The sequence below is a fragment of the Penicillium riverlandense genome (genome assembly GCF_028828495.1).
Source record: "Penicillium riverlandense strain IBT 135883 chromosome Unknown utg000002l_segment0_segment0, whole genome shotgun sequence".
Taxonomy (NCBI): domain Eukaryota; kingdom Fungi; phylum Ascomycota; class Eurotiomycetes; order Eurotiales; family Aspergillaceae; genus Penicillium; species Penicillium riverlandense.
This window is the reverse complement of record NW_026643195.1, coordinates 2,553,788-2,579,847: the sequence shown is the minus strand read 5'-3', so window position 1 is coordinate 2,579,847 and position 26,060 is coordinate 2,553,788. Positions and strand designations below refer to the sequence as shown.

The window sequence follows — 26,060 nt, the reverse complement described above, 5'->3', positions numbered from 1 at the left end:
CTAACCCGCTGTCCCCTTCAGTATACGGAGCATTGCCATGGTATCCTAAAGAGGCGACCCGGCGCCCAGAAGGACAAAGATCACGGCGAGGGTGGAATAGTCACCCGGGTATCTGGGCCATGCCGTCTGTGCCGTGCCTCGAGGCGCATCGGCGTCTTTTGATAAACCCTCAGTGAGAGAAGTTTTTCAACTAGTCGTCGGGGGTTTGCACTATAGCGTTTTATTTTTTGTTGTCGGAAGCAGACGGGGGAGACTGGACAGGGGAGGACTGGCTAGCAGGAGCCTGGGCAGGAGGAGACTGGTGTGTTTTAGATTTTTCGGCCTCGAGTTCGCGGATGGCGGGCTGGAAGATGTAGTAGCCTGTCCCTATCTTAGTGCTCGGAGGTTCTGGTGTTGAGTGAGAATGAGATAGATACCGGTGAAGATGCCAACTCCAATAGAGAGGGCAGCGGGGACAAAGTTGCGACTCATTGTGGCAGTGAGTAGTGAGTGAGTGAGTGAGTGAGTGAGAGGAAAGGAAAGAGGAAGATGCCGATCTCGTGCTGATAACGGCTTCATGTCGCGTCTCTTATCGACGCGTCCAAAGACACTCACTTCCTTACCCAACGAAACCCCCCACAACCACGGTGAACTGGTTCGTCTGGGTTCTTGCATTTTCTCTCTGTTGCAATATTCTCTCTGGCAATGGCTTGCTAGACATGGGCAATCGGCGCCAGAATGCAAATGGACTCATGGCGGGAACGAGGCTTTGTTCCGGACTCAGACGAGGAGGACGAATTCGACTCACTGGACTCGAAGAAGGAGAACCTCGTCAAGGACACCGATGGCCCGACTCTCGCCTATATTGCGGTACCGTCACCAAAATCCCACGCCGCGATCACTCCCAAGGCTCGACGCGGCGGGACACAGCTCGAGAGCGGTTCGTCTCCGCTGCCAGAACCCGTTGAAGCGTCACAGGATCTCGTGGATGAAGTGGATAGGGTGGAAAAAGGCTCAGCGCACAAGAAGAGACGGACTGTTAGGGGGAGCACACAGTCTCCTCTGACGATTGGCAAAGGGAGAGGAGGCCTGCGGAAAAGTGCTTCCAGTGGACAGAACACGCCCAAGTCTTCTACCCCGAGATCGACAAGGCCGAAAGAGACCCAGAAAGCGGATGATGTCTGGAGCATTCCCAGCTCTTCACCAGCGGAACCCTTGGTTGTGCTATCCTCAGCACGCAAGTCGTCTCGGGAAAAATCATCTGCTACGAAACCATATGACAAGTTATGGGACATCCCCAGTTCATCAGACGAAGAAAATGGCCTACCAGAGTCTCAGATAACCCCGAAGCAGCCCTCATCCTCCCGGCTGCCACAGTCGTCGACCAGTCTACGCCAGCAGACCCCTCCACTAAAAGAGCCAGAGGATTTATGGAACATCCCAAGCTCTCCAGATGAACTGGCATTGCTTCCCCAACCTGCTACGAAACGGCCTAGTCCTCCCAAAATTGCGGAAGACAAGGATGAACCGCAAATTACCTCTGCCACCGACTCTCCGTTGTCATCCCCTCCATCGTCTCTCGGTGCCCAACTGGATACAAGTCCCCCTGAAGCAGGCACGGAAGCTCCTTCTAGATCGATTCCGCTGCCAAATGACAACCTGGAGGAGGTGATCTCCAATCTTGATATCCCAGAGGAGGTCCTGCGGGAGTTATCTCAGCCAGCGCGACGATCTCTGAGAGAACGCAATCCCATCCAGCTGCATCCCTACCTTCTGGAACAGGCCCAATACCAGACGCTCATGAAAGCCAGAGGCGTCCGACCCGTGCGTATAGCCATCGAACAGCAGTTGCGCAAGGCCGCACAGGAAAGCCAGGACCAAGATCAAGCGCAGGATTCCTACGACCCTGATGCGCCTCCGTCCAGTTCTCCTGCTGAGGAATACCTTCCTCCGCCCAGAAGGGAGCCGCATCCAGAAGGACAAGGAGGCAGGCACAGCGAGTCCCTTGAGCGTCAACGACAACACGTGGTGAAGCGGCGAAAGATATCACACTCTGATACTCATCGACGGAAAAACGATTTCTCCAGGCCTCGGGTGACGATTGATCACACCATGTCTCTAGGTGGTGACAATGGGTCCTCTATATACAACATCCCACCAAGCCCTCCACGTTCAGGAAGCGCGTCGACAATCACGAGGACTCCCAGGACCTCAGAAGGGTTTCGTTGGCCGATAGGAGGATCCTCACCTCCTCCAGAGTTTACGAACACTGAACCAAAATCCAGAATTCAGGAGGAAGACCAGTCTAATCTTGAGGAACTAACTGTTCCTATTGCTGAAGACAGCGAAGAGGCGGGATCTGATACCTCGCGCAGCCAGCAGAGTTCCGATGCCGAAGAAGAGCCTGATGAGGAAGATTATGCGAGACGAATGTACCAGCGCAGAATCAAAGGTGTTCTCCCAGCCTCGTGGCTTCGTTTGGATCAGAAAAAGCAACAGGGAACGCAAACTCAGGCACAGCGGGATCGACATGCGGCCTTGCAAAGGACAGAATCTGCCAAGGGTGTTGCACGCAAGATTGTTCGAAAGAGTAACCAGTCAGGGCCCTCAAGCCCTCAACGACACCGTGCTCTTATCGATTTCGAGGATTCTGATGGTGACGAAGATGACAACAATGTCGCTCCCCATGTTCCTGAGAAAGACGATGTCGACGAAAGACTGGCTAACTTCGTCGGATTCGAGGACCCTTTTGGTCAAGAGGAAGACGATATCCCCGAGGATAATCGAATCGATGGCATGTTTGCACCGATACCGCGCAAGTCTGCAAGCTCTCGCGGACAGAAGCAGAGAACTCTGAAACGGCCGAAGTCCAAGGAAAATGACAGGTTGGAAGAGAAACAACGGAAGAGGGCTCGACTAAAACGTCAAACCAGGCTGACTGATTCCTCTTACGGAGGACGGAGAACGAAGCAATCCACCAAAGTGTCAGTGCCAAAGCTCGGCATTCTCGATGCTCCAGATGTTGCCCAGCGACCTCCCAAAGAACAACCACAGTTTCTTCGAATTGCTGCAAGAAAGGCTCGTGCACGTAAAGAAGGAGGCCGACAGAGTCCCACGCGCAAGTTCTTCCAACTGGCCTCGAGAGAGGACACGGCCGATGCGAACGAATCGTTGCGTCGCTGGAAAAAAGGTGCCATACCTCAGACGAAGATCAATCCACCGCAAGCAAAGCCGCGCAAACGGGGACCACAGCGGAGCTTTGAATCTCTCATCAATCCAGCTCGACCACATCTTCAGATTGCTCGAACACAAAGCCAACATGCCACCATAGAACCCTCGCACATTGCCTTGCCGCCCGACGAACTGGTCGGACCAGAGCAGGACCCACGCTGTGACCCTCCAGTGCCTGCTGCCACATCCACCGGAAATGCAGCTGTGAGCAGACCTACGCAGCTCGAGAAGCGAGGCCACCAATGGGTTGTTCGCAGAAATGTCGCAATAACATCACTCAGACGAAACGATCCTCGTCCTGCCGCCGGCCAGGGCAGCCAGCCTTCATCAATCCATTTCCACAAATCTCTCTCCATGCTTAACAGAAACTACCGGCATCAACCCACGTCAAACCCCTATCGGCCTAGTTTGACTCTAGATCGATTCCTCAGTGACAATGGATCAAACCCTGCGGTCAGCCGGACCTCCAAATCTGCTGTGGCACCTCAGACAGAGACGAGAGATGAGCAGTCAACCACACGCCCCCAACCTGCTCGTGGTCGATTAAAGAAGCGCACTCCAAATCGCATCCCCCTTGACTCAGACGGCTTCTACGAACATCAAGAATCCGCGACGACTATTGCCGATAACTCGACCCCCACGGCCATCCCAGCTGGACCTGCGCGCCCTTCGTTTCAGAACCTGGGTGGACTGTTCAATTGGCAACGTTCTTACTCGGTGGATTTCGGGATCACGCCCTTGCAGACTGACACTTTCTTCCATGAATCTACTTTCATCGGAAGTGGGGAGTTTGCTCGATCTCTCGATGTGCTGAAGCGAGATCTGGATCGGGATGCTGGGTATCTATTTGTTCATGTCAAGGACCAGTCTTTCCGCTGGGGTGCTTGGAACGATATGGTGTCCTCCGATATGGGGCATGCGTTCGATGCCATGATTGTTCAAGTTGAATCCAACGCTTCCGTCTCGCTTGACACACTCCCCGGGCAAGCAATGGACTCGGCGGCCACCATATATAGGTCCTTGATCAAATATGTGACGTCGTATTTGACGTTCATGGACCCTGTCGACCGGACTGCTTTTGTCACAAGAGCACTGAGCCTGGTTTCGAAACTCCGAGACTCTTTGGCACCTTTCTCCGCTGGCGAGGAGTGCAATAAGAGTGCTTTAGTGAAAACAGTTTCATATGGCCTGGTCTTCGCGAACCAGGTTTATCAGATTGCGTCCCATTCTCTGGTTGATAACGCACTTGCGGATGAAATACTCGAGCTTGTCAAGTCTTTGACCAAGGATGTCGGTACTCTGATATCAAACAAAGCAAGTTTGTCCGAATTACAGCGATTTTTGGACGGGAACAAGAAGACCGAGCAGCGAGAATGTGGCATTCGCGAAGATTCCCCATTGGTGGAAGCTTATGTTGTCACCAAGCATCTCGTGCACAGTTCAGAAAAGTACCGTGGCTGGTTCAAGGACATTCAGACCGACGCTTACATCAACGGCGGCTTGCAAAGTACAAAGGATGTGGGGAAGCTAGAAAACGGGTGGCGTGGTCTGTTTACGGTCTTACCTCTCAATGAGATCGATCAATTTGGTATCTTGCGCCGAGGATACAGATTTCAAGGGGCGGATGATAACTGGAAGCTTGTCAAACAGCTTTTGTCACCGGTTCTGGACCATGCCGATGCCAACTCCGTGACGCATACATTCTCATTCAACACATATTGCCGAACAGTCTTCCACAGGTGCTATCATCTGCTCAGCGCCTGGGGCTGGCGAGACTGCAAGCCTATCCTTGATACACTCTACGACTTCTTCGCCAAAAAGACGCTCTATAATCTCAAGCTGGAAGAGACCTTCGGGTCACCCTCATTCCTCGACGAGCTTGACGGCAACCCTTCTTTGCATGTTCGGCCCGGTGAACCCTGCTTCCACACCCTGCTGAAGATCATAGCACGAGGTCTGCCCTTCTTGGCTGAAAGATTTCCCAAGAAGAAAATTCTGGGGTTCGTCTGGCGTCTGCTGCCCAATCACGGCCGCGTGTATCCGAAGGAACAGGAGCTGCGTCACGAGGATCTCGATGCATTGAGGAATCACCATGACCTCCTCTCGACTCTGTACTGGGCTGCACCTGAAGGATGTCGACCTCGTCTGGATTCAATTCGCAACCTAGTGGATCCAGCTCGTTCGCATCGCGAAACTTGCAGCATCAGCCTTCGGACATGGGCTCGACTCGTTCGATTCAAATTGTCAACAGATGAAAACCTGTCGGACCTGGTCCCGTTTGCAGACTGGCACGGCTATTTCGTGACAGAGCTTCTGAAGCAGCGGTCGCTTGCTCGCACGGAGATTGAGTCGCAAAGCAAAGGGGATAACCAGGTCTCGAAAGAAGTCATCGAGAAAACGATTGCTCAGAATCAGCGTCACATCGAGTCTTTGCTCAACACTGCACTCAATGGAATGAAGGCTGCGGTGGAACTGGCGCCGTCCCTAGATCATGCGCACCACATTATTTCCAGGCTTCCGTTCGAGTTGCTGCTTGGATTGTTCGATCCCAAACTTGAGCGGGCCAATGCTGTTGTGTCGGGGGCTTTGCAGGTGATCGTGGCGTACATTCGCAAAGACAAAGACAATGCCAAACCGCCTGCGGCTGTACCTGCTGCAGTTTCCACTGAAGACGATAGCCAAGAGTATGGCGATTGGACGGCAATCGAGGCCGCATACGGACAAGAAACCTCAGTGAGCGACGCTATCAAATACGTGGAAAACGTGTGCCTCCCAGCTGTAGCACGGCTTGTTTCGAACTGCTTTGGTGCAGACCACTGTCCCGAGGATGCCATCCTAGTCAACGTGGTTGACTGCTGGACATCAATCGCTCAGATTCTGGTCCGCTACGGGCTTCGACACTGGGAGACGTACCTGGATCGTTACGATGGTCTCTCCTGGGCCAATCTCTTATCCACAGTCCAGACCCGAAAGTTCACGCCGCAGTTTGTCGCTTCCTGCATTGAGAAGGACTCCTGCTTCCTTTTCGATTGTCGACTGCAGGTCCTGGAAATGTGGGTGTCCTCCCTCGTCGAGCGGTCTTCCATGCTCAAGTTCCAACATCGTCTCACGGAAGCGCTCTTGAACGAAAGCCCTAATGATCCTCTGCTGCAAAACTTGCCGTTCTTCAAGGACCGCAAGAATGATCAATATACCATCACGCTCAAAGAATTCGGCCAACGAAGACTATCGCTTATTTCCAGCCTGCTCTCTAATATGCGCGAGCATCTCCAAGTCATGAACGAACAACTCAGGAACATGAACTCCATGGGCAGTCGAGACCTGGATGGGACAAAGCGAGAGCGTCGAGAATCGCTCCAGCGAGACATCAACGTCACAAAGCAAGGGTATCGAGAACTTCTGCAACAATTGATGACAGCGATGAAGAAGAACTACCAAGAACTGGGCAACGCAACAGCAGAACCCGTCCAGGGTGCCTACATCGACTTCGTGCACCGCGTCATCCAGTTCTTGCAACAATACACCAGTGACATTGAGCCCATCGACCAATTCTTCACGAACCCGTCCTCGTTCCCTCTCCCGTCCACCGACCCGCTGTACATCGTCGCCAAACTTAAAGCTTACGAGACAAAGCTCTCATCCGATCGGGAGGTCAAGACCCTGACCATGTTCATCCAAAGCATTTCCGAGCGCGCCGCCATCGACGGCGAGCAGAGCTACCTGGTCGAACAGCTGCATACATCTATGCAAGACACTTTCGAAGCGGGCATCCCAGGAAGACCAACGCTGCGTGCTATCCTGCTGCAGTGCGTGTTCCCCGCCTATCTCGAACTGGCATTCAGCAATGGCGCGGCCTGGCTCCTCGGCCGGCCTGTCATACAGACAATCACCTTCCTCTTCAAGGACCTCCTGTGCAATATAGATACCGCGGACTCTGCTTGTGTCTTGTCCGTCGCGACTATCTTCACCAGCGTGTTTCGTGCATCGCACCGGGCTCTGCGCTCCCTGTCGACTTCTCCCGAGAAGTTTAGCGACCCAACCGTCCTCTCCACGCTATCATCCTACATGGACATGTTCTCCTCGTCTCTCGTCGTCCTGGACTACATCGACCGCATCATCGACGCCGCGCCCGCGCGAGTCGCTGCAGAAGGACCGGTCATCGACGAAGCCATCGATCAAATGCGCTGGTTCCGCGACTTTGCTCAAGCCGTGGCTGTGACGGCATCTCCTACCCGCCCAAATCCAACAACACCCATCAGCGAGCCGGGTTCCGATCCTGCTGCAGCTGTCGCCGCAATTCAACCCCCAGCACCCCCCTGCCCGGCCTCATCATCATCGTCTGGAAGACATCCCGCCTTCCTTCCTGAAGCGACTCGTCTGGCCGGCAAGGAACTCCAGTCCTACCTCGCAAGCTGGTCTCGGCATCATGGGAAGTACTATATCACTCGGCGCGGCGCGGCGAGACAGCAGGAAGTTACGCTGGAGTCTGGACTCGCGGCAGTTGTGGAGAATGCGGCGGAGGCAAGACGTGGGTTTGACGTTGCTGCGCGGGGGTTCTTGGATCGGGTGAAGGGTTTGGAGGTGCTGGATTAGTGGTGTCTATGTTACGTTATATGGTTTGTATAAACTAACTGGATGGGACGTGTGTGTTTTGTCTCTGGGTTGCTTGAGAAGAATGTATATCAGGCAATGAGAAAAAGTATCTGAGGCTGTATCCTCTCTTATCTACGAGCATGAATTTCAATCAAATCTCGCATTATCAGGCCATTGTATTTCATTGGGTTACGGTGCTCTGCCTCAGTACCGTAGATAGGTTGCCTTCAACGTGAGCTTTCCTTGCAAAAATGGGTAAGAAGAGACCATGCATAAGAGATTCGATACAGCGGTACGAAGTGCGAAGGGAATAAGAAGAGATCGAAGAGATGAAGAGAATACAGGAGCAGCCGCAGTATGTAGCCGCAGTCTCATGGATGAATCATAAGTCCCAAGTATCGGGATCCCCAATTCAGCACCGCGCCAAATGGACGCCTAAGCACAAGACTCAGAGAGAAAATGGAAAGGAACATGGAGCAACGCCCACCGACTCCCAAGGAACAGACATGTGCGAGAAACCAAAACCCCACTCCTCAACGCTTCGAATGGCTATGCAATCAATAAGTCCCGTCCCGGCTATCACGAAACAAACCAAATCAGGTGCGATTCCCTGACGCACCACCAGCTCCACCAGAATTAGCATCATGACTACTGGAGCCACGACGATGAAAGGCATGCGAGCCCATGTGGAAGACCTTGCGCACGGCACTCGTGATGCTATCTTTCCTGCGAGCGGGACGGTCACCGGCTGCGCGATCAGTGTCTTTGTCTTTCTTCGGGATGGACGCGTCGTCCGCGAGGACGATGTTGGACACCGCCGGTTTGGGCGGCCATTGGCCGTCTGTCTTCCAGCCTTGCACCATTGCCTTGGTTAGGTCTGCGAGGTTGACGGGCACGGTCGGGGTCATGCCCTGGACAACGACTTTGGTGTAGATGGACGGGTAGATGGAGGTGTTGATTCCGGCGCGGATGGGGTTCGAGGGTGAGATGAAGGGCGGTGCTACGGGGAGTAGAGGCTCGTCGAGTTCGTCTTCCTCGAAGTCAATGGCTGCTGCGTCGGTCCCTGGGGGTGCGTGTTGGTCTGGCTCGGTGATGCTTGTTTCGGTGGAGCCCTTGCGTTTGGTCTCCTCGTCTGGAGCGGTGGATTGTTCTTCTTCTTGGTCTTGGCGGCGCTGGGAGGGTTCCTCGCGGGGTTGGTCATGGTCTGCAAGGCCGAGGGACTCTTCTGTCTTCGCAGCTTGGACGGCGGTCGTCTTGTCGTCATTGTCATGGACATCGCCGGCCGCGACATGCTGCGCAGATGTCTCAGGTGCAATCACATCACTGTCTTTCGAACTTCCACTTTCGTCTGTTGTTGACTCCACTCGCTTCTCACCCGCACCCTCGGCAGCAACCTTCCGCTTCTCCCGCGTGCGGATCTGCCGTCTCGTCCTGGCCCCAGACCATGCATCCCGCCTAGCGTGCCACACCCGTAGTCCCTCATTCCACGCCATCTCCTCCTCCATCTGGCGACGACGTTTCCGTCGCCTCTCAAACCCCAAATCCCCCGCCGCCTTCAGAGCACTGGGCGTCAGAGCACTGGGCGTCTCAAGGTCCAGATCATGGTCGGAAGATTGGGGCTCCAGCTCCGAGCCGGAGCTATCGAATTCTCTCTCGCGCCATTCGACCGGCTCGCGGTTGTTAGCCAGAGCGCCGGAGAGGGGTTTGGTGGTGGACGGGGAGGTGGTGGTGTGGGTACCGTCGGGAACGGCTGAAAGCTCAAATTCCCAGTCATTGCGGACGACCTCGCGAACGAAGAGCTTCGCGTCGCGGATGGCCGCGTCGCGGGTTTCGGTGGATAGAGTGGACGACATGCTTGGCGATGGTGGAATGCGGGGAAAGCTGTCGGGTTGTGATGGATTTCTGGGATTGGTCGTGTGAGGGGAAGCAGCCGGATGGATGGAGCTGCAGGCAGTGCGAACGGATAAAGCCGTCAATGACGAAGAACCAGCTACCCGGTTTCTGGCACCGAGAGGTGGAAACAGGGTTCCCGGGTTCCTCTGGTGAGCGGTGAGTGGAAAGTAAGAGAGAGGGAGATAGAGGAGGGGGAGTGGAGGTGGCGGAGGTGGAGAGTGCGCAGATGCCGATGTCAGTGCTCGTGCACGTGCCTCGACTCGATCTATATACGGATGCGGTGGTATTGGTACACTCTAAGTCGCTAATCGTACATCCTCTTTGCAAATACAAAAGAAAAATCAATCCTTCATGTACGAACCCGCGCTGAGTCAACCTTCTCCTCCCCACTGGGTGGCATGAATCCCCAGCCAGGGCTCTTCTGCCGCCGGCCCTTCCGGTCGCCGTATTGTTCGTCGAACTTGCGGATCGCCGACAGCGAAGACATGTCTTCGCTAATAGACGCACTGATTTCTTCCATGCCCCTCTCAAAATGCTCCCGGGTCAATGTCCGCCGTTCCGGGTAGCTGTATGGCTCATTGCCCTGGTGCTGCGCCGCGGCGTCGTTCTCCTCCCGAACGCAGGCCAGCGCCGCCGCCACTGACAGATTCTTCAAGTCGGAACCAGAATAAAGAGGTGTGCGACGGGCCAGCTCAGCAAGATCCACCGAGGGATCAATCTGTTCCTCCTTCAGATGAATCTTCAGGATGGCAAGGCGGTCTTCTTCTGTCGGCAGGTCCACCAGGAGTCGACGCGGGAGACGACGGAGCACAGCATCATCCAGATCAAAAGGACGGTTGGTGGCGACCATAATAAAGGCTGAAAGGTCGTTCATGCCGTCCCACTCGCGCAAGAACTGGTTGATCAGCTCGCGGTGGGATGTGCGGCTGCTGGCTCCGGTGCGCGAGCAGAAGATGGCATCTGCCTCATCAATAAAGACCACGCATGGGCTCAGCTTCTTGGCGAGGGTGAAGATAGCCTTGACGTTCTTCTCGCCTTCTCCAACATACATGTCGTATACTTCAGAGCCGCTGACCTCGAGGACCGTGGCTCCGCTTTCTCGCGCAACAGCCTTGGCGAGAAGCGTCTTACCGGTACCGGGTGGACCGTAGAGGAGAAGGCCGGGGATTTTGTCGGTTGCCAGGACGCCATAGGTGAAGGCCTCCGGTCGAATCAGGGAGAGAGAGGTCAGCGTTTTGAGGGCGTCGATGATTTCCGAGGGCACATGGACATCCTCGAATGTGGTGCGGATGCTCTTCGCATCAACCACGCCATTGAGCAACTTCTTCTCGTGCGTATTGCATGTTTTGCGCAATGAGCTCAACAATTGCTCGCGGGTCTGTGCAGCCCCGGACTCCTTCGACTTGGGAGACTTTTCTTGCAACCACTCCTTCGTGATTTGGTCACCTTTATTCATGAGCTCAATGCCCCTTGAGATATGCTGGAAACCAAATTTCTCGTTGGCCTCCACGCAGCCCAGAGCAAGATTTGCGATCCAATGTACTTGACTATAGGTCCAGTAGCGGTCCTCAAGGCCAGATTCGTTGATCGTCGATGCATCCAGCGGCCAGACACGGTCGCCAAAGACATCGTCTTCTACAGGCGAATCCTGTTCATTGAGCCGGAACCGCAGCATGCTCTGTAGATGACGGATGTTGATGTCTCTTGTGCGCTTCTTCTGGTCCTCCATGAAAGTTTTCTCGGCAGCCTTTGCACCCATGGCAGGAGTGATGAGCAGAGGCCTTGAGGAATGATCTTCAAAAAGAAAAGGTTGGGGTTCTTCAGAGACAGTTCCAATCAGCAGAATTTTTGAACCTGCTTCTCTCCGATCTTGGATGGCTTTTTTTAGCAGTGAGATAAACTTGGCACCTTCCTCGGTGCCTTGGATATCACGGTAATCTTGTACATGAACAATGAGGTCGCGAGATGGCAAAGGCGTTGCATCCCCTGCTGGTGGCTCTGTCTCTTGCTCGCTGGAAGAAGGAGGCTGAGATCGGCCCGAAGATGAAAGGAGCTCGTTGAGCAGTCGTGACCAGCGATGCTCAATGCGTTGGCCTGCCTGGCGAGACATTGCCTGACCCGGTTCTTGGTCTGAAGCGCCATTCATGGATGGTGCCATGAGCGACTTCAGACCGAAGAGGGACGGGAGCCGAATATCGCCCGATCCCCGGCCCTCGATTGTGATAATTCGGGGCGTGTTTATGGCCGCACTGATGTCTCGGGGAAGACCGGATGATTCGCTCATGTCCTCCTCGTCATCTACCTCCGTGCTCTCGTGTTCCGGACGACCTGGGCCGAATGCAGGCCGGTACACGTCGTATCCAAGAGACCGAATAGGCGATGTCATGCCGAGTTCTGCAAGGTCTTGCTCGCTGAAAAGCTGGGCAATATCCTGGGCATTGAGCGTCACCAGGTCGGTACTCAGCTCGTGGGCGAGCCTTTTCACCACCGCATCCAAGAACAAGATTCCATCTGATCCCGGGTATTGAAGAACAAGGTGGGACCGGTTTGCCGATGGTTCTTTGGCATATTTGGCTGGCGGTAGTTGCAGGCCCGCTTTGACAGAAGCCCGAAGTCCCTCCCAAGAGCTCTCAGCCACCGCGTAGCGATTGTCTGATGTTGGAGGATCGGGCGAAGAAGGATCTCCTCGATCGCCCCCAGAGGTCTGGCTTCCCGCTGTATCTCCAGCGTCCGCTTCTGATTTGGCTATTCTAACCTGATGTCGTGATTGCGCAGCCGCAGGGTGGTGGGTGTTGTATGTCACCGTATTGCGCTCATGAAACCAGTTGGGGACGGAAGCGACCGGCGGGGAGTATTGGCGAGTTGACTTCCTATTCCGCATTGCCCTGCGCACAGCAGACCCGTATGGCCTCGAACCCAACCTAATTGACTGCTCAGCGGATGGTGGTACCGCTAGCGGCGCATCGTTCAAGATGTCGCCCTCGGAATTGGGTGATGGGCCCTCCTCCGAGGGGTTCTCGGGGACTGCTGACCCATCATCATGAGACCCTGGTGGTGGTGGCGGCGACGAGAGAGATTTTCGAGACTGGTGGAATTGACGCGAGGGTGCAGACAGAAGCGCGGGATAACGGCGACGGGCGACGAAGCGACACGGGCGTGGGAGGACCAGCAGCCGGGTCTGTTGCATTGACCGATACATCCGGGGTCAGCAATGCCACCGGAATCAGGGGGTGAAGTCGCGGAGATCGATGAGGCGCATCGGCCGCGAGGGACTCAGGAGTGAGGAACTGAAGGTCGACCGCTTTCTCCTGCAGAGAAATCCATATATCACGTGATATGTCTCACGGAGAGATGGAGGTGGTCCTTCATGGAGATTATTCTCGAACAGATGGCAAGTAGCATATTCCGCGGATAATCATGTGTATCCTCGTCGGTGTCGTCAGGAAGTTCTGACTAAGTTGCATGACAGCGGCCCGTCCTCCGGCGATCTTCGTCCAGGATTAGAAGGTTTACGCAGCTTGGCCAACTTAATTAAGAACAGGAGGGAAAAAAAAAATTCGAATGAGAGATTAATTGTGCACTAAGTCAACTACATATGTATCCCACACATAACAACCACCATCCAGCAAATTGGCGACCTAGAGACAGCGAGATCAGCAGACGTTCACCTCGAATGTGGCATAGAATCAGAATGCATGCAAGCGCTGGCAAATGAGTTCTCAGACAACATGTACTGGCAAGTAGCAGACCAACCGGCGAAGGAAGGTCCGAATTCTCTCGTCATGGTCGACTTGGAAGGTAAAGAAGTAAAAAAGGGTTGTCATCCTCGAACAGCGACTCCGAAACAAACAAAGCGTTGGGACTTACCGACAAACGGTGAGCTGTCAGGGCGGCCTGACCTGGGTGTTAGTGGTGGCTCGAAGCATGATGGTAGGATATCATGACACCATTCAGTCATATCTTCATCAGACCAACCAGTCAATGCCCGCTCTCGAGGGAGAGGGGATGAAAGAAAGGAGAGAAAGAAAGCGAAAGCGAAAAGGAAGAAAAAGCCCAAGCAGAGTCTGTCTCGAGTCACGTGGTCTATCACGTGATCCACCGGGACTAGTGCCGCATAGATTGGAATCGGCGGAGGAAAAGGGATCAGAAAGCCTCACAGACTGGGAGTGTGAGTGATTATTTATCTCGACTGGAGATCTATATCTCTATCCCTGATCGATTCGATTATTGTGGTGGTGTCCTGCTCCCTCGATTCGTTCTCTCCACGGCTCCCGGGTCCCCCAGTCTCGCTCTTTCGCTCCCACCGGGGCGATCATCCTTCCTCCCAGGCCGATCGCGACTCTCTCTCTCTCTCTCTCTCTCCTCTCTTTCTTTCTTTCCCTCGTCCCCGAATCCCATTCCCACTCGACTCTTTCGACTCGTCATTTTCACTCGAAGAGTGGTGAGTATCTAACCCAGTCCTCCCGCGTCCTCCCCAGCCCCTCCACTGTCTTTCCCCTAACATCCGCCCCGTTCTGGCTTCTTTCCCCCCGAGAGCCAACTCCCTCTTATCTCTCTCACCTCCTCCCCACTGACTCTTCCCCCAACCCCCCAGGAGTCGGAAAAAAGTCCTCGCCTTCATCGAGGTGAGAGGGTCAGAGTGACTAGGACAGGCTGAGGCCCGATCGATGCTTCAGCCTTCGCGTCTACTCCCGGCCTGAGTCGCTCTGCCTGTGTCTTGGCCCTCCGCCCCGACGCTAAAAGCGGTTGTCTTCCCACCCCGGGCGCGTTCGCGAGGTTCCACATCTCGTCGCTCCCCATCGCCAACGCGATTTTCTAGAAGTCTCCCCACGGCGGTGACTTCGTCGCTCAGCAATGATGATGGCGCAACCGTTTCCCGCCCACCAAGGCATGCCGCAGCACGGGTTGCCCCCAGGTCATCCAATGGCTGCGCAACACCCCAACGCCGGACACCCCGGGCCTGGAATGGTGCAACAGATGCATCCTGGTGTGTCCGGCCCGGGCGGCCCTCAGGTTAGCCAGGCGGGCCCTATGATGGGTGGAATGCCTACGGGCGGCACCGCTGGCGGCCCCGTGCCCAACGCTCACGCTCTCTCCCATCTGAACCCCGCGCAAGCGCATTTGTTCCAGCAGCAGGGCTTCCCCCAAAATTGTGAGTTCTTGCCCATCGGTCGCATTCTGCATCGCTAGTGCGGCCGGCTGTCGCTGCCATCGCTTTCTTGTTCCCTCCTCGCCCCCCGTAATCTCGTCCGATCGCATCCTAACTACTCGTCTCAATCTTCAGTTGCAAATAACCCGCAGTTGCTACAACAGCACCAACAGCAGCAGTTCATGCGCCAACGTTTGATGTACCAGCAGCAACAGCAACAACAACAGCAGCAGCAGCAGCAGCAACAACAGGGACATGGCGGTCTACCAAATGGTACCCAGGGTCTCACCGCAGCTCAAATGGCTGCGATGCAGCAAAATCCGGGAATGCGGCCCATGAATATGATGCACATGCAGCAGCAGATGCCTCATGGACAGCCGCAGAACATCCAGCAGCAACAGCAGCTTTTTGCGATCCAGCAGGCGCAGGCCCAGCAAGCCCACCAAGCACACCAAGCCCAGCAGGCCCAGCAAGCCCAGCAGGGTAACCAGCCCGGCCGGAACACGCCACAGCAGCGTGGCTCGGCACAACCCCCGAACATGCACGAGGGACAAGTCGGCACCCCTCAATCACAGCATGGCATGCCACCGAACAGCGGCACTCCTCAGCCACACCAAACTCCTCAACCGTCCTCTAGCCAACCACCCCCGCAGTCGGCGGGAGGGCCTCCACAGGCCCAGGCCACTCCGAACCCGCCGGCGCAACAGCTGCCCACGTCCCAGCCAGGGCAGCCGCAGCCTGGCGCGCAGCAACAGCCCCAGCAAGGTGCCCAGGGCCAGCAGGTCCAGCACTCGGGCCCGCCGAATCAGCAAGCGATGACTGCACAGGAGGCCCAATTGAAGGCGCAGCAACACCAAAACGCCAATGCTATGATGATGCAGCAGCAGCAACGGATGAACATGAAGGGTGCAACCATCCTATATCTCAACATGTTTGCGGAACATTTAAGCAGCTTCCAGAGTCGTGGCGAAACTCACGATCTCATGTATTGGCAGTCGTTTGTCGATCGATTCTATTCTCCCGGTGGTGTCTTGCGACAGGGTGTGTTCAATCCTCAGGCTGGATCAAAACAGTTTGAAATTGCGACTCCAGCCCTGGCACGATACTATCTGACCCAATTTACGAGTGGAATCCGTCACATTCAGATGGTGGTCGAAGGTGCCCGTGAGCGGGATTCACCCAACGGCGGCCACATAGTGGAGAGTCCTCGAACCTCATTTATCTACTGGTTCGCCAATGATTGCCAGCTGTTCACCAATGGGACGCTGCGCGCGCATTTCGACGTGAACAACAAGATTGAGATGCTTGATATTATTGTTACCAGCCACAATGAATTCATCCCCCGGAGCCAGGTGCAAGCATTGGAGAATGACTTGAAAAACAGCCCGAAAGTCCCCAAGAATGCCAAGCGTGCTCAGAAGGGTGCACAGCAAGTTTCGCCATCGCTACCGGAGTCCATGGTGACTGCCAATGGCGTCCCTACTCCGGTCATGGGCTTTTTGGAGGTGGCCGAGACGATTTCTCAGATGCAAATGCTCTTCCAGTTCTCGCAATCGAACCCCCAGATGTCTCCCCCGAAGCTCTCCGGAATCTTGTCAATACGCTCCAAACACACAATCCTAATGCCGGATTCATACCTGGTCCTATGAACCCAGGAATGCAGCCTGGGCCTAATATGCGCGGTCCAAATATGAATACACCAACGCAGTTTGCGTCCCCTGCTATGGCGCATCTTGGTCTTCCCGGTGTCCAAGGTTCTCCTCACATGGTCGGTTCGGGGCACGCTAGCCCGGCTCAAAGTCAAATGGCTGGTCCTCCGGGGATGCAGCCGCCTATGCAACCTTCTCCTGTGGGTGTGGGCAACAGCCCCAATGTCGGTGGTAACAAACGCCGCCGCGCGAGCACCGTCAAGATGGAGGGTGAGGATGCTGGCGGGAACGAGGTCAATGGTACCGCCCCCGGTTCCGGCAAGGTTAAGCCTAGTCCTCGAGTTCCCAAGCGAGCAAAGGGACAAGCCGCGTGATGTTGATGTTGCATGTTTTTCTCAGTCATTTCTGTTCATCGTGTTAAAGGGGTTTGGCGTACGATTTGGATATCCGGGCGAGGCTATCCCCCCTCGACCCTTTTGCGTTTTTTGGGCAACCACGGCCCATTGAAAGATCTCCTGTTTTCCCATTTTCGGCTTATCTTGACGACGATACTATATTGCCAGTCGATATGAGGGTTCAAATGTTTCCTTCCATGGCGTCCGGCCTCATCAACTGGATCGACTCCGACCCTAATGTTGTACTCTATCTCCTTTCAGCGTTTATTTTGGTTGGCCTCGGGATCTGTCATCATCTCACACTGGTGCATGCTTTGATTATTTTGTTTCTGCTCGGGATTTGACGACTTTGATCTCTACTATAGTTTTTGGTTTGACTATCTTCGCGGTTCGTGTGATAGCGCTATCATTTGTTTTGTTTTCCTTTGATGGTCAGACTTCTTGATATCCGTGTTGGTTGAATGGCGATGGAATTGTCTGGCGTCGGGCTTCTTCCTTGTCTTGATGGAGGGTTTTCCCTTGGGAGCTGAGTCTGTGGTGTGGCTGAGAGGTTTCGGGGGAGTGCCTGATGAATTGCGCTCCGCTTGTACCTCTCCATGTCCTCCACCTTATTTTGACGAATCCACCATATATACTTGTTGCCGTGAAGTCCATCGTAGTTGTCGTTCTTGTAAATGTTCGGCCAGCTCCGCCGGCGTCGGCCATCGGCCAAGATAGTGCGCCCGCTCGGCATTCCAGCGTTATCAATTATCAATAATAACCCCTCGCTCCACTGCCTCTTCTCTTTCTTTTGTCACTCCAGCGGTTGACCCTATAATTAACTACTCTTCGCCAGATCAACAATCGAACACCTAATCAACTACGTAGGTACTATGGCACATTCACACTCCCACGACACCGGCCTAAGCCACTCCCACGACCCCCTCGACGGCCACGGCCACTCGCACGAGATCCTCGACGGGCCGGGCTCATACGCTAACCGCGAGATGCCTCTGATCGAGGGCCGGGACTGGAAGGATCGGGCTTTCACTATTGGAATCGGAGGGTGCGTATATATATTCCATTGCTGCTTGCTCGCGGGGTACAGTACCGTGAACTGATTGATTGATTGATTGATTGATTGCATATCAACAGACCCGTCGGATCGGGCAAGACGGCTCTCATGCTAGCGCTGTGTCTCGCTCTGCGCGATGAGTATAACATCGCAGCTGTTACGAATGACATTTTCACTCGGTACGAAAGAATCGCTTTCATACACCGCCACATCCCACATGATCTGTAGACTAACCCACCGACACAGCGAGGACGCCGAATTCCTAACGCGCCACAAAGCCCTCGCACCCAAGCGCATCCGCGCCATCGAAACAGGCGGGTGCCCGCACGCAGCAGTACGCGAAGACATCAGCGCCAACCTACTCGCGCTACAAACGCTCCAACGCCAATTCGCCACAGACCTCCTCCTCATCGAGTCCGGCGGCGACAACCTAGCGGCCAACTACTCGCGCGAGCTCGCCGATTTCATCATCTATGTCATCGACGTAGCGGGCGGCGACAAGGTGCCCCGGAAGGGCGGGCCGGGCATTACGGGGTCGGACTTGTTGGTTGTTAACAAGATTGATCTTGCGCAGGCGGTTGGGGCCGATCTGGGGGTTATGGAGCGTGATGCGGGTAAGATGCGTGAGGGGGGGCCGACTGTTTTTGCGGTGGTTAAGGAGGGGAAGGGCCTGGAGCATATTGTCAATTTGATACTCAGTGCATGGAAGGGAAGTGGTGCTTATGAGGAGAGTTTGAAGAGGTGGAAGGCTGGTGCGGTGAGAGGGTCGGGGAGTGTGGATGAGTAGATGATAGAGGTATTTAGGTTATTTCTTATTGCATGGATATGTTCTAGGAGGTGGTACATGATACACAAATGATGAACAAAAGGGTTGCTTTTCCGAATCCTCACACGCACCAAAAAACGCCAGGAATGCAAGTATATATATCGAGATGCAAGTCATGAGCGAGACAGCTAGGGACCCTTCTTGGCAAACCGAGCGAGAGCCGGACCCAGATCCTCGCGCTCTTGCTTCTGCTTCTCCCTGTAGCGCGCGGCATGCTCCTTGCGCAGGGCCTCGGCCTTGAGCCGCTTCTCGTCGATGACGTTGCCGCGGCCCTTCTTGCGCAGATACTTGCGCAGCGCACTGTTGCGGCCGCGGCCACGGTTCTTGAGCTTCTCGATTGGGTCCTCCGGCCGCTGGTCTGGGTTGCGCTGCTCGCGCCGCTTCTGGTCGCTGACGGTGTCGAGTTTGCCGATAATGCTGGGGTCTAGAGAGATCATCTCCGGCTGCAGTTTCGTGAGCAGCGAGTGCACCTCATGCTCTTGGCGCTGCTTGACGTTCTCGTATGGGTTCGCTTCCAGCGAGTCGAAGTTGGGCTCGCCAGCGCCGGGGACGATCAGACTGGCGAATCCTTGGTCGTGTGCCACTCCCAGCACGTCTTCGTAGGGGCACCAGCGCAGGTTCTCGATGCGTTGGCCATCGCCACCCCAAGCCATGTATGGGCTCTGCACTTTGCCTTGGTCGGCCTGCGCCGCATCGAAAAGCCCGCGCCACACGCTCACCTGCGTGCCCCAACCCACTGCCGTCAGACCGCGGTCACTGATTGAAATGGATGCACCGGGCTGGTAGCACGAATACGAATGCACCTCCCGGTACATTCGGATATCCCAGACACTCATCTTCTGATCCTGACCGGTCGAGACCATATACCGGCCCTGGCGATCGATTGCCATTGACCGAACGGGGCCACGGTGCACGAGCGCCTTGACAAGGGCAGTCTGCGAATTAGGTGACCACAGTGTCACTGTTCCGTTTTGATGTCCGACATGCAGGATAGCATTCCACGGGTTCTGGCAGAGGGAGGTCGGGCGGCCTAACCGGGTGGGCAGCTCGGCGACGGTCTGGCCGATCGAGGTATCGGTGTATTTGAGATAGCCGCTCATTTGCTATGGGAAACAGTTAGCATCGATTCATGACAGCAAAAAAAGTAAAACCTACCGCACTGGCAAGCAGAAAGTGGTACGGGAGAAATTCCAAGAAAAGCGGCTCAACATGCTTGTTGAGACAGTGCAACTCGACTCCATTGTGGTCATAGATGTAGACGTATTTCTTCTGTGCCACGGCGAAGAACTGGTTATTGTGCAGCCACCGTGCATCCCGCACCGTTTCGTTCAGTTGGAGCTCGCAGCCCAGTTTGCCGTCCCGCCAGTCCATCGTCGCAACATGGCCCTTCCGCCCGGCGAGTAGCAGGTTGCGACCGTTTCGAGTATAGTCCATCCGGTAGGGGCCCAAATCGTTCAGCCTCAGCTCGAAACCCTTCTTCGCGGTTTCCAATCCCACGCTGTCGCGGATCTCATCCTGCCGCACATTGTATGTCCGCTCCAACTCACCCTCAGGCTCGAGGAACCCAGGGTCATGCTCGAGCAGGATCTCTGCATCTTTGGCTTTGAGAACGGCGTCTTTGTGCTTGGATTCGACGGCCTTGAGGTTGGCGCGCAGCTTCTTTCCTTTTGCGCTCTTGGCTGTGATGCCTTTGCCTCGTCCGTACTTGCTCTGCGCTTCGGATAGTCTCTGTTTAGCCTCGCGGTCTTCAGCCGTCGCCAGGGCCTTGGACGAGTCGGCCATTTTGAGCAGTGGTGAAGAGAGTGAATGGATGAGAATTAGTTAAAAGAGAAAAATTGTGCCAAGATCTGCTCTCACCGCTCGCTTATCCTCCACCGAAATTTTGTTTTCTTATCGATCACCTTTTTTTCCCTCTCTTGTTTTTTTCGCTGACACCCACAATAATAATACTTCCTACTCTATTTCTCTTCTGTTACTCACAGAGACCAGTACCAAGCTGGACTCTCTCCCATTCCGCTTCAAGGGGTCTAGCGGTGCCAACATGGCGCCCACCCAGACGGTGCACCACCACCGCTCAACCACCAAGGCCTCCCACAAGCCCTACAAGTCCAAACATGCCTCCAAGAGTGCTTTGAAGGACAAGGCAAAGGGTGAGACACGGATAACTGTCTTTGTTTAATTCAATTTCAACCCTAACATAATACAGGCAAAGTCGAATACGCAGAGCGGGGCACTCGCAAAACCCCCCCACCAGCAGCTCATGTCGAAGCTCGATCGCCGCAACCAGGCCCGCCAGAAGCAGCAGGTGAAGCACCAGGAGAAGGCCCAAGCAACCAGTATTTTCACCGGCCAGAATGGTGCTCCCCGCCATGTCGCCATCGTGCCGCTGTCCGCCGATATCGATGCCGCCGCCGCCATTCGCGCGATCAACGAGAGTGTTGATGTGTCCGCTGATGTCTCGCCGGATGAACCAACCCGTGTGCGAATCGATCGATTTCGACAGAGTGTGTTGTACATTCCGGCCAAATACGATTTGCTGAGCGCTTTGGATGTTTGCCGTTTGGCTGATTTCGTTGTTTTGGTGCTCTCGTCTGAGGTCGAGGTCGACGAGGAGGGAGAACTGTTGCTGCGGTCAATTGAGAGCCAAGGTATCTCCAACGTTATGACGGTGGTACAGGGACTCGACAAAGTGAACCCGCCGAAAAAGAGGCCGCAGGTGGCGTCGTCTTTGAAGTCCTTCGTCAATCACTTCTTCCCGTCCGTCGAGAAAGTCATGTCGCTTGATGCGAGACAAGAATGCTCGAATATCATTCGCTCTCTCTGCACCGCAACTCCCAAGGGCATCCGCTGGCGTGATGAGCGTAGCTGGATGTTCATCGAACAAGTCCAGTGGCCAGAAACGAACTCGGAGACGGTGGATGTTGTTGTGACAGGGATTGTCCGTGGCAAGGGTCTGAAGGCAGACCGTATTGCGCATATCCCCGGCTGGGGCGATTTGCAGATCGAATCTATTACGGCGGCACCCCTACCAAGCACAAAGAACAAGCGGGAAGATTCCATGGCTGTCGACGGCAACGAGACTACACAGGTCCTGGATAGCCCCACCGCGGATCAGGACGATATGGCTACGGTTGCACCAGAGGAAATTGAGATGGACGACGACATGCCCTCAATGGCCGATACCGAACGAAAGGGTGTTTTGCTCGACGAGCACCACTACTTTTCGGACGATGAATCACATATCCCGGCCCGGCCGAAGCGGTTACCCAAGGGTACTTCCGAGTACCAGTCTGCATGGTACATTGACGATGTCTCGGATTCTGGGTCTGATTTGGAGGATGAGGACGAGGAGATGGCGATGGATACCGCCGGAGCACCCGAGGATGGTGTATTCCCCGATAACCACGATGCTATGACCGAGGGTGGTCCGTCCGAGTACCCCCAGTCGGAGATGTTCCTTGACCCGTCTCCTGAAGACGAGGCCCAACAGCTGGAGGAATATCGGGCCAGCCGCCGGAACGAGGCCAATGAGGACCTTGAGTTCCCCGACGAGATTGAATTGCACCCCAACGTGCTGGCGAGGGAGCGCCTGGCCCGGTTCCGGGGATTGAAAAACCTCAAGATCAGCCCATGGGAACTGTCCGAAGACCGTCCGTTTGAGCCGGAGGACTGGCGCCGATTGCTCCAGCTTGGTGACTATAAGGGCGCCAAGAACAGAATTCTCCGTGAAGCTCTGATCGGTGGCGTCAACCCGGGCATTCGCGTGGATGTGCATCTCAAGGCAGTGCCGTCCTCTCTTCGTAACAAACCTCAACCGACGGCGCTCTTCTCCCTTCTCCGACACGAGCACAAGCACACCGTGGTCAACATCAACATGACTCTCAACGGGAGCGTCGAGCAGCCCCTCAAGTCCAAGGAGGAATTGATTGTGCAGGTCGGCCCCCGTCGACTGGTCGTCAATCCCATCTTCTCGGCCGGCGATAACACACCCAACAATGTGCACAAGTTTGACCGTTTCCTGCATCCCGGCCGCAGCGCCATCGCAACCTGGATCGGGCCGATGACGTGGGGCGCAGTCCCCGTCCTCGTTTTCAAGAGCAAGAAGCCCGAAGACCCCGAGGTCCTCGACACGGCAGACGCCAACCCTCAGGATCTGTTGTCTCTGGATCAGCTGGAGCTGATCGGTACCGGAACCGTTGTGGCACCAGACCACGGCCGTGTGGTTGCGAAGCGCGCCATCCTCACGGGCCACCCGTACAAGATCCACAAGAAGGTCGTCACTGTTCGGTACATGTTCTTCAACTCCGAGGACGTCAACTGGTTCAAGGCCCTGCAGCTGTGGACCCGTCGCGGCCGCAGTGGTTTCATCAAGGAGAGCCTTGGTACCCACGGTTACTTCAAGGCTACCTTCGATGCGAAGATTAACCCACAGGACTCGGTGGGTATCAGTTTGTACAAGCGTGTTTTCCCTCGCAAGGCGAAGGCGCTGGAGGATGTTGTTGCTGCCTAAGCGAGGGGCTTGTTCATGGCAAGGAACCGATGAAAATGATACCATTGACTACATGAGGCGATGAGAGCCCAACTGCAAAAGAACTATGTTTACAAAAAAAGAGCATCCGGTAAATAGAAACGATGAATACGATTTTCTCCATGAACCTAGAGCCCAGTCTAGACGTATTCGGTCGATCCACTCATTGCTGTATAGTAGAGTAGAAGAATGCCAGCAGAATAAAGCATAAGAGAGTCCTTGGTCTGCACTCGTTTCCAGACCAGAAGTACCTAGCACAAATCATCCAAACCAAACAAGATAAAAAACCCGCAATTGTTGACGCATCTTGAACACTCCGTGCCCAGTAGACGATCTACGAAAAGTCCTCCTCCGCCTCCTCGATATTGTCTTTCACCCGCAGCAACATAGTCGTCTTCCACTGGTCGAGTGTGCTCATCCGGTCAAACAAGTACAGCTTCTCAGAGAAGGATTCCTGGTCGTTCTTCTCAACGGCTTCCAACAGGTCTGCGAGCAGTTGGTGTTCCCTAGTCGAGGCGAAGGTTGGGTCGAGCTCGCGGTACGATTCAAGGGCACGGCCTGACTCGACCAAGTCCTGTAGAAAAGAAATTAGTGTGACGCTAAGTGGAATATAGAGATAGGTGTACCTTTGTGGCGAGGTGGCAGATGCCTGCCTTGAGGAAATAGTCCTTCACAGACCACCTCATTAGATTGTTCCCGACAGACGCCTTGGCCACGCGCTCGAAGTGGTTGATTGATTTGTAGTAATCTCCTTCCAGGGCAGCCAGATCGGCGACCTTGAGATAGTGCTTGTTTGCAAGTCTGTAAAGAACACCAGTGTTAGCTCCTCTCCGTCCTCATGCCAGCTCCGGGGAGGAATGGCGGGGCACTGCGTACGCCTCAGCATTATCACTCTCAAACCAATCCGCAGCCTGTTCGTAGGCCTCCAACGCCTTCTTCATATCACCCAGTTCCACCTCATACACCTCGGCCAAGTGCTGCTGCTGCGTCGCGGCACGGCGCAGGTTTCCCCGCAGAACATAGTGCTGGATGGCGGCGGAGAGCACGCGCGCTGCCTCGAGGGGTTCTATCTTGCGGTATACTTTAAAGGCTTCCTGGTTGGAGTTTGCGGCGTCGTCGGGCTCGTTGAGGTTCTGGGCTTGGATGGAGGCCGCTTTCTCGAAAGCTTGACCGGCTTCCTTGTCTGCATGGAATCACAAGTTGGTCAGTACAAGTCACCTTGGGGGCGACAGAAGGCGGGGAAGGAAGGGTTCGGGTCTCACTCAGTTTCTGGACTCGAAAGGCATTTGCTGCCTGTGTGTACAAGTCTGCGGCATTCTCGTACTTCTCGGTGCGTCCGCCGAAGAGGCTAAAGCCGCCTGAGGCGCCAGAGAGCGCTTTGTCGGCCTGGGCGGAGGTCATGGTCAGCCATCATCGCTGTCGTGTTATGGATGCATAAACTCACCTTTTGCAGGAGGACACGGGGGTCTGTCATGTTGGGAGGAGGGTAGTTGGTGATCGAGGCAGTAGTAGTAGATGGAGGAGCCGAAGTTGATATGAGCTTAAGGCGGGTCCAAGGGCGGTGACGCACATCAGCCTGTTTTCAACACCGAGTGGTGAACTTCCACATCTATTGGCATCACTACGACTGTATAGACCACCACAATGATGGCCAGTGTTCGTTCTCGATTGTCAACACTCTGTCGGCTCAACACAGCTTCCTCTCGTTTCTCCTCCTCCAAATCCAATGCAAATCTAGAGTCGATCCTCGCCGAGCCCAGCTGGTCGGTCCGCTCCCTGCTGCCTGAGAGAGCCTCACAACCCTCCTCGCCCACAATCACCCCCCAGCAACTCCACCATCTTCTTCGCCTATCGGCTCTTCCCCAGCCAGCCAGCGAGGAAGAAGAGCGATCCATGCTACAAACCCTCGAGTCACAGATCCACTTCGTGAAAGAGATCCAGCGCGTGGATGCGACTGGCGTGGAACCCCTGCGCAGTATCCGCGATGAAAGCCCGGAGGCCGTGAAGGAGACCACTATTGGTCTTGATCGTCTCCAGGATGCTATGGCGCAGGAACAAGTGACGGGACGACGGAGAAGAGTGAAGCGCGTGCAAATCGCAAAGAACGACCGACCCGATGGCAGTGCCTGGGATGGGAACGCCCTTGCCTCGGCGTCACAGACAAAGGGCCCATATTTCGTTGTTGAGACGGGTAGCTGAATATTTGCTGAGCGCTGTTTCCACACTTTACTCCACAGCCTCTGCGCCAGGCAGTCCCGCTGAGACTGAGGAAGATCGTTTCGAGGACGCGAATGAAGGTGGAGTCTTTGGGCACCTGCGAATAATCCGACCTTGAAGGAGGGAGGCGTCAAGTCGTGGGTGCTGGACAAGGTACGCCGTCCTGGCGGTGGTTGATCCGAGTGTTCACTCCACTATCTGCTGGAACGATCACATTGCCTCACCTACCTTGTTGCTCGCCACGCCATGAATCTCATGGGAAAACATGCCGCGGCCTTCGATCTCAAACAATTCAATGAACCTTTGAACCCGGAGAGGAGATCGATGGAAGAGCTCATGTTTCGCTGTGCCCAACATGTTCAAAGGACGGGACTCGGGTTGCCATGCCCGTATCGAAAGACAACGTGATCAATTTTCTCGTCTTTCTGATGTCATTCAAATATTTTAGTTTCAATTGACATCTTTCTCGGTGGATTCTAGGTAGAAAATGTAGATGTTGTATTGGGGAAGCATAGAGTGAGATCTGCAAACAAGCTAAACATAATT

General features: G+C 54.9%; 12 protein-coding genes across 12 annotated transcripts; 7 read left to right on the top strand and 5 right to left on the bottom strand.

Moving 5' to 3' along the window:
- Positions 1 to 220: 220 nt before the first annotated feature.
- N7474_003360 (uncharacterized protein) lies at positions 221 to 471 on the bottom strand (the record flags this gene model as incomplete). Its single annotated transcript, XM_057194775.1, has 2 exons — positions 221 to 387; positions 417 to 471. 2 exons carry the CDS (start codon positions 469 to 471, stop codon positions 221 to 223), a joined length of 222 nt encoding a protein of 73 aa, XP_057056130.1.
- Positions 472 to 717: 246 nt separating this feature from the next.
- On the top strand, positions 718 to 7,803 carry N7474_003359 (uncharacterized protein; the record flags this gene model as incomplete). The annotated part of the gene is made up of 1 exon (XM_057194774.1): positions 718 to 7,803. One exon carries the CDS (start codon positions 718 to 720, stop codon positions 7,801 to 7,803), a length of 7,086 nt encoding a protein of 2,361 aa, XP_057056129.1.
- A 596-nt stretch (positions 7,804 to 8,399) lies between these two features.
- N7474_003358 (uncharacterized protein) lies at positions 8,400 to 9,656 on the bottom strand (the record flags this gene model as incomplete). The annotated part of the gene is made up of 1 exon (XM_057194773.1): positions 8,400 to 9,656. The coding sequence occupies one exon, from the start codon at positions 9,654 to 9,656 to the stop codon at positions 8,400 to 8,402; it is 1,257 nt and encodes a 418-aa protein (XP_057056128.1).
- Positions 9,657 to 10,045: 389 nt separating this feature from the next.
- Positions 10,046 to 12,895, bottom strand: N7474_003357 (ATP-binding protein; the record flags this gene model as incomplete). The annotated part of the gene is made up of 1 exon (XM_057194772.1): positions 10,046 to 12,895. One exon carries the CDS (start codon positions 12,893 to 12,895, stop codon positions 10,046 to 10,048), a length of 2,850 nt encoding a protein of 949 aa, XP_057056127.1.
- A 1,655-nt stretch (positions 12,896 to 14,550) lies between these two features.
- On the top strand, positions 14,551 to 14,886 carry N7474_003356 (Transcriptional activator ptaB; the record flags this gene model as incomplete). The annotated part of the gene is made up of 1 exon (XM_057194771.1): positions 14,551 to 14,886. The coding sequence occupies one exon, from the start codon at positions 14,551 to 14,553 to the stop codon at positions 14,884 to 14,886; it is 336 nt and encodes a 111-aa protein (XP_057056126.1).
- Positions 14,887 to 15,027: 141 nt separating this feature from the next.
- On the top strand, positions 15,028 to 16,494 carry N7474_003355 (LIM domain-binding protein; the record flags this gene model as incomplete). The annotated part of the gene is made up of 1 exon (XM_057194770.1): positions 15,028 to 16,494. The coding sequence occupies one exon, from the start codon at positions 15,028 to 15,030 to the stop codon at positions 16,492 to 16,494; it is 1,467 nt and encodes a 488-aa protein (XP_057056125.1).
- Positions 16,495 to 16,502: 8 nt separating this feature from the next.
- N7474_003354 (uncharacterized protein) lies at positions 16,503 to 16,868 on the top strand (the record flags this gene model as incomplete). The annotated part of the gene is made up of 1 exon (XM_057194769.1): positions 16,503 to 16,868. The coding sequence occupies one exon, from the start codon at positions 16,503 to 16,505 to the stop codon at positions 16,866 to 16,868; it is 366 nt and encodes a 121-aa protein (XP_057056124.1).
- An 893-nt stretch (positions 16,869 to 17,761) lies between these two features.
- On the top strand, positions 17,762 to 18,730 carry N7474_003353 (urease accessory protein UreG; the record flags this gene model as incomplete). Its single annotated transcript, XM_057194768.1, has 3 exons — positions 17,762 to 17,934; positions 18,024 to 18,122; positions 18,190 to 18,730. 3 exons carry the CDS (start codon positions 17,762 to 17,764, stop codon positions 18,728 to 18,730), a joined length of 813 nt encoding a protein of 270 aa, XP_057056123.1.
- A 167-nt stretch (positions 18,731 to 18,897) lies between these two features.
- N7474_003352 (WDR46/Utp7 family protein) lies at positions 18,898 to 20,551 on the bottom strand (the record flags this gene model as incomplete). The annotated part of the gene is made up of 2 exons (XM_057194767.1): positions 18,898 to 19,872; positions 19,925 to 20,551. The coding sequence occupies 2 exons, from the start codon at positions 20,549 to 20,551 to the stop codon at positions 18,898 to 18,900; spliced, it is 1,602 nt and encodes a 533-aa protein (XP_057056122.1).
- Positions 20,552 to 20,810: 259 nt separating this feature from the next.
- N7474_003351 (small subunit rRNA maturation protein TSR1) lies at positions 20,811 to 23,279 on the top strand (the record flags this gene model as incomplete). Its single annotated transcript, XM_057194766.1, has 2 exons — positions 20,811 to 20,936; positions 20,976 to 23,279. The coding sequence occupies 2 exons, from the start codon at positions 20,811 to 20,813 to the stop codon at positions 23,277 to 23,279; spliced, it is 2,430 nt and encodes an 809-aa protein (XP_057056121.1).
- Positions 23,280 to 23,631: 352 nt separating this feature from the next.
- sec17 (alpha-soluble NSF attachment protein SEC17) lies at positions 23,632 to 24,771 on the bottom strand (the record flags this gene model as incomplete). Its single annotated transcript, XM_057194765.1, has 5 exons — positions 23,632 to 23,871; positions 23,924 to 24,098; positions 24,174 to 24,480; positions 24,560 to 24,683; positions 24,742 to 24,771. 5 exons carry the CDS (start codon positions 24,769 to 24,771, stop codon positions 23,632 to 23,634), a joined length of 876 nt encoding a protein of 291 aa, XP_057056120.1.
- A 170-nt stretch (positions 24,772 to 24,941) lies between these two features.
- N7474_003349 (Asp-tRNA(Asn)/Glu-tRNA(Gln) amidotransferase subunit GatC) lies at positions 24,942 to 25,496 on the top strand (the record flags this gene model as incomplete). The annotated part of the gene is made up of 1 exon (XM_057194764.1): positions 24,942 to 25,496. The coding sequence occupies one exon, from the start codon at positions 24,942 to 24,944 to the stop codon at positions 25,494 to 25,496; it is 555 nt and encodes a 184-aa protein (XP_057056119.1).
- Between the last annotated feature and the right edge of the window lie 564 nt (positions 25,497 to 26,060).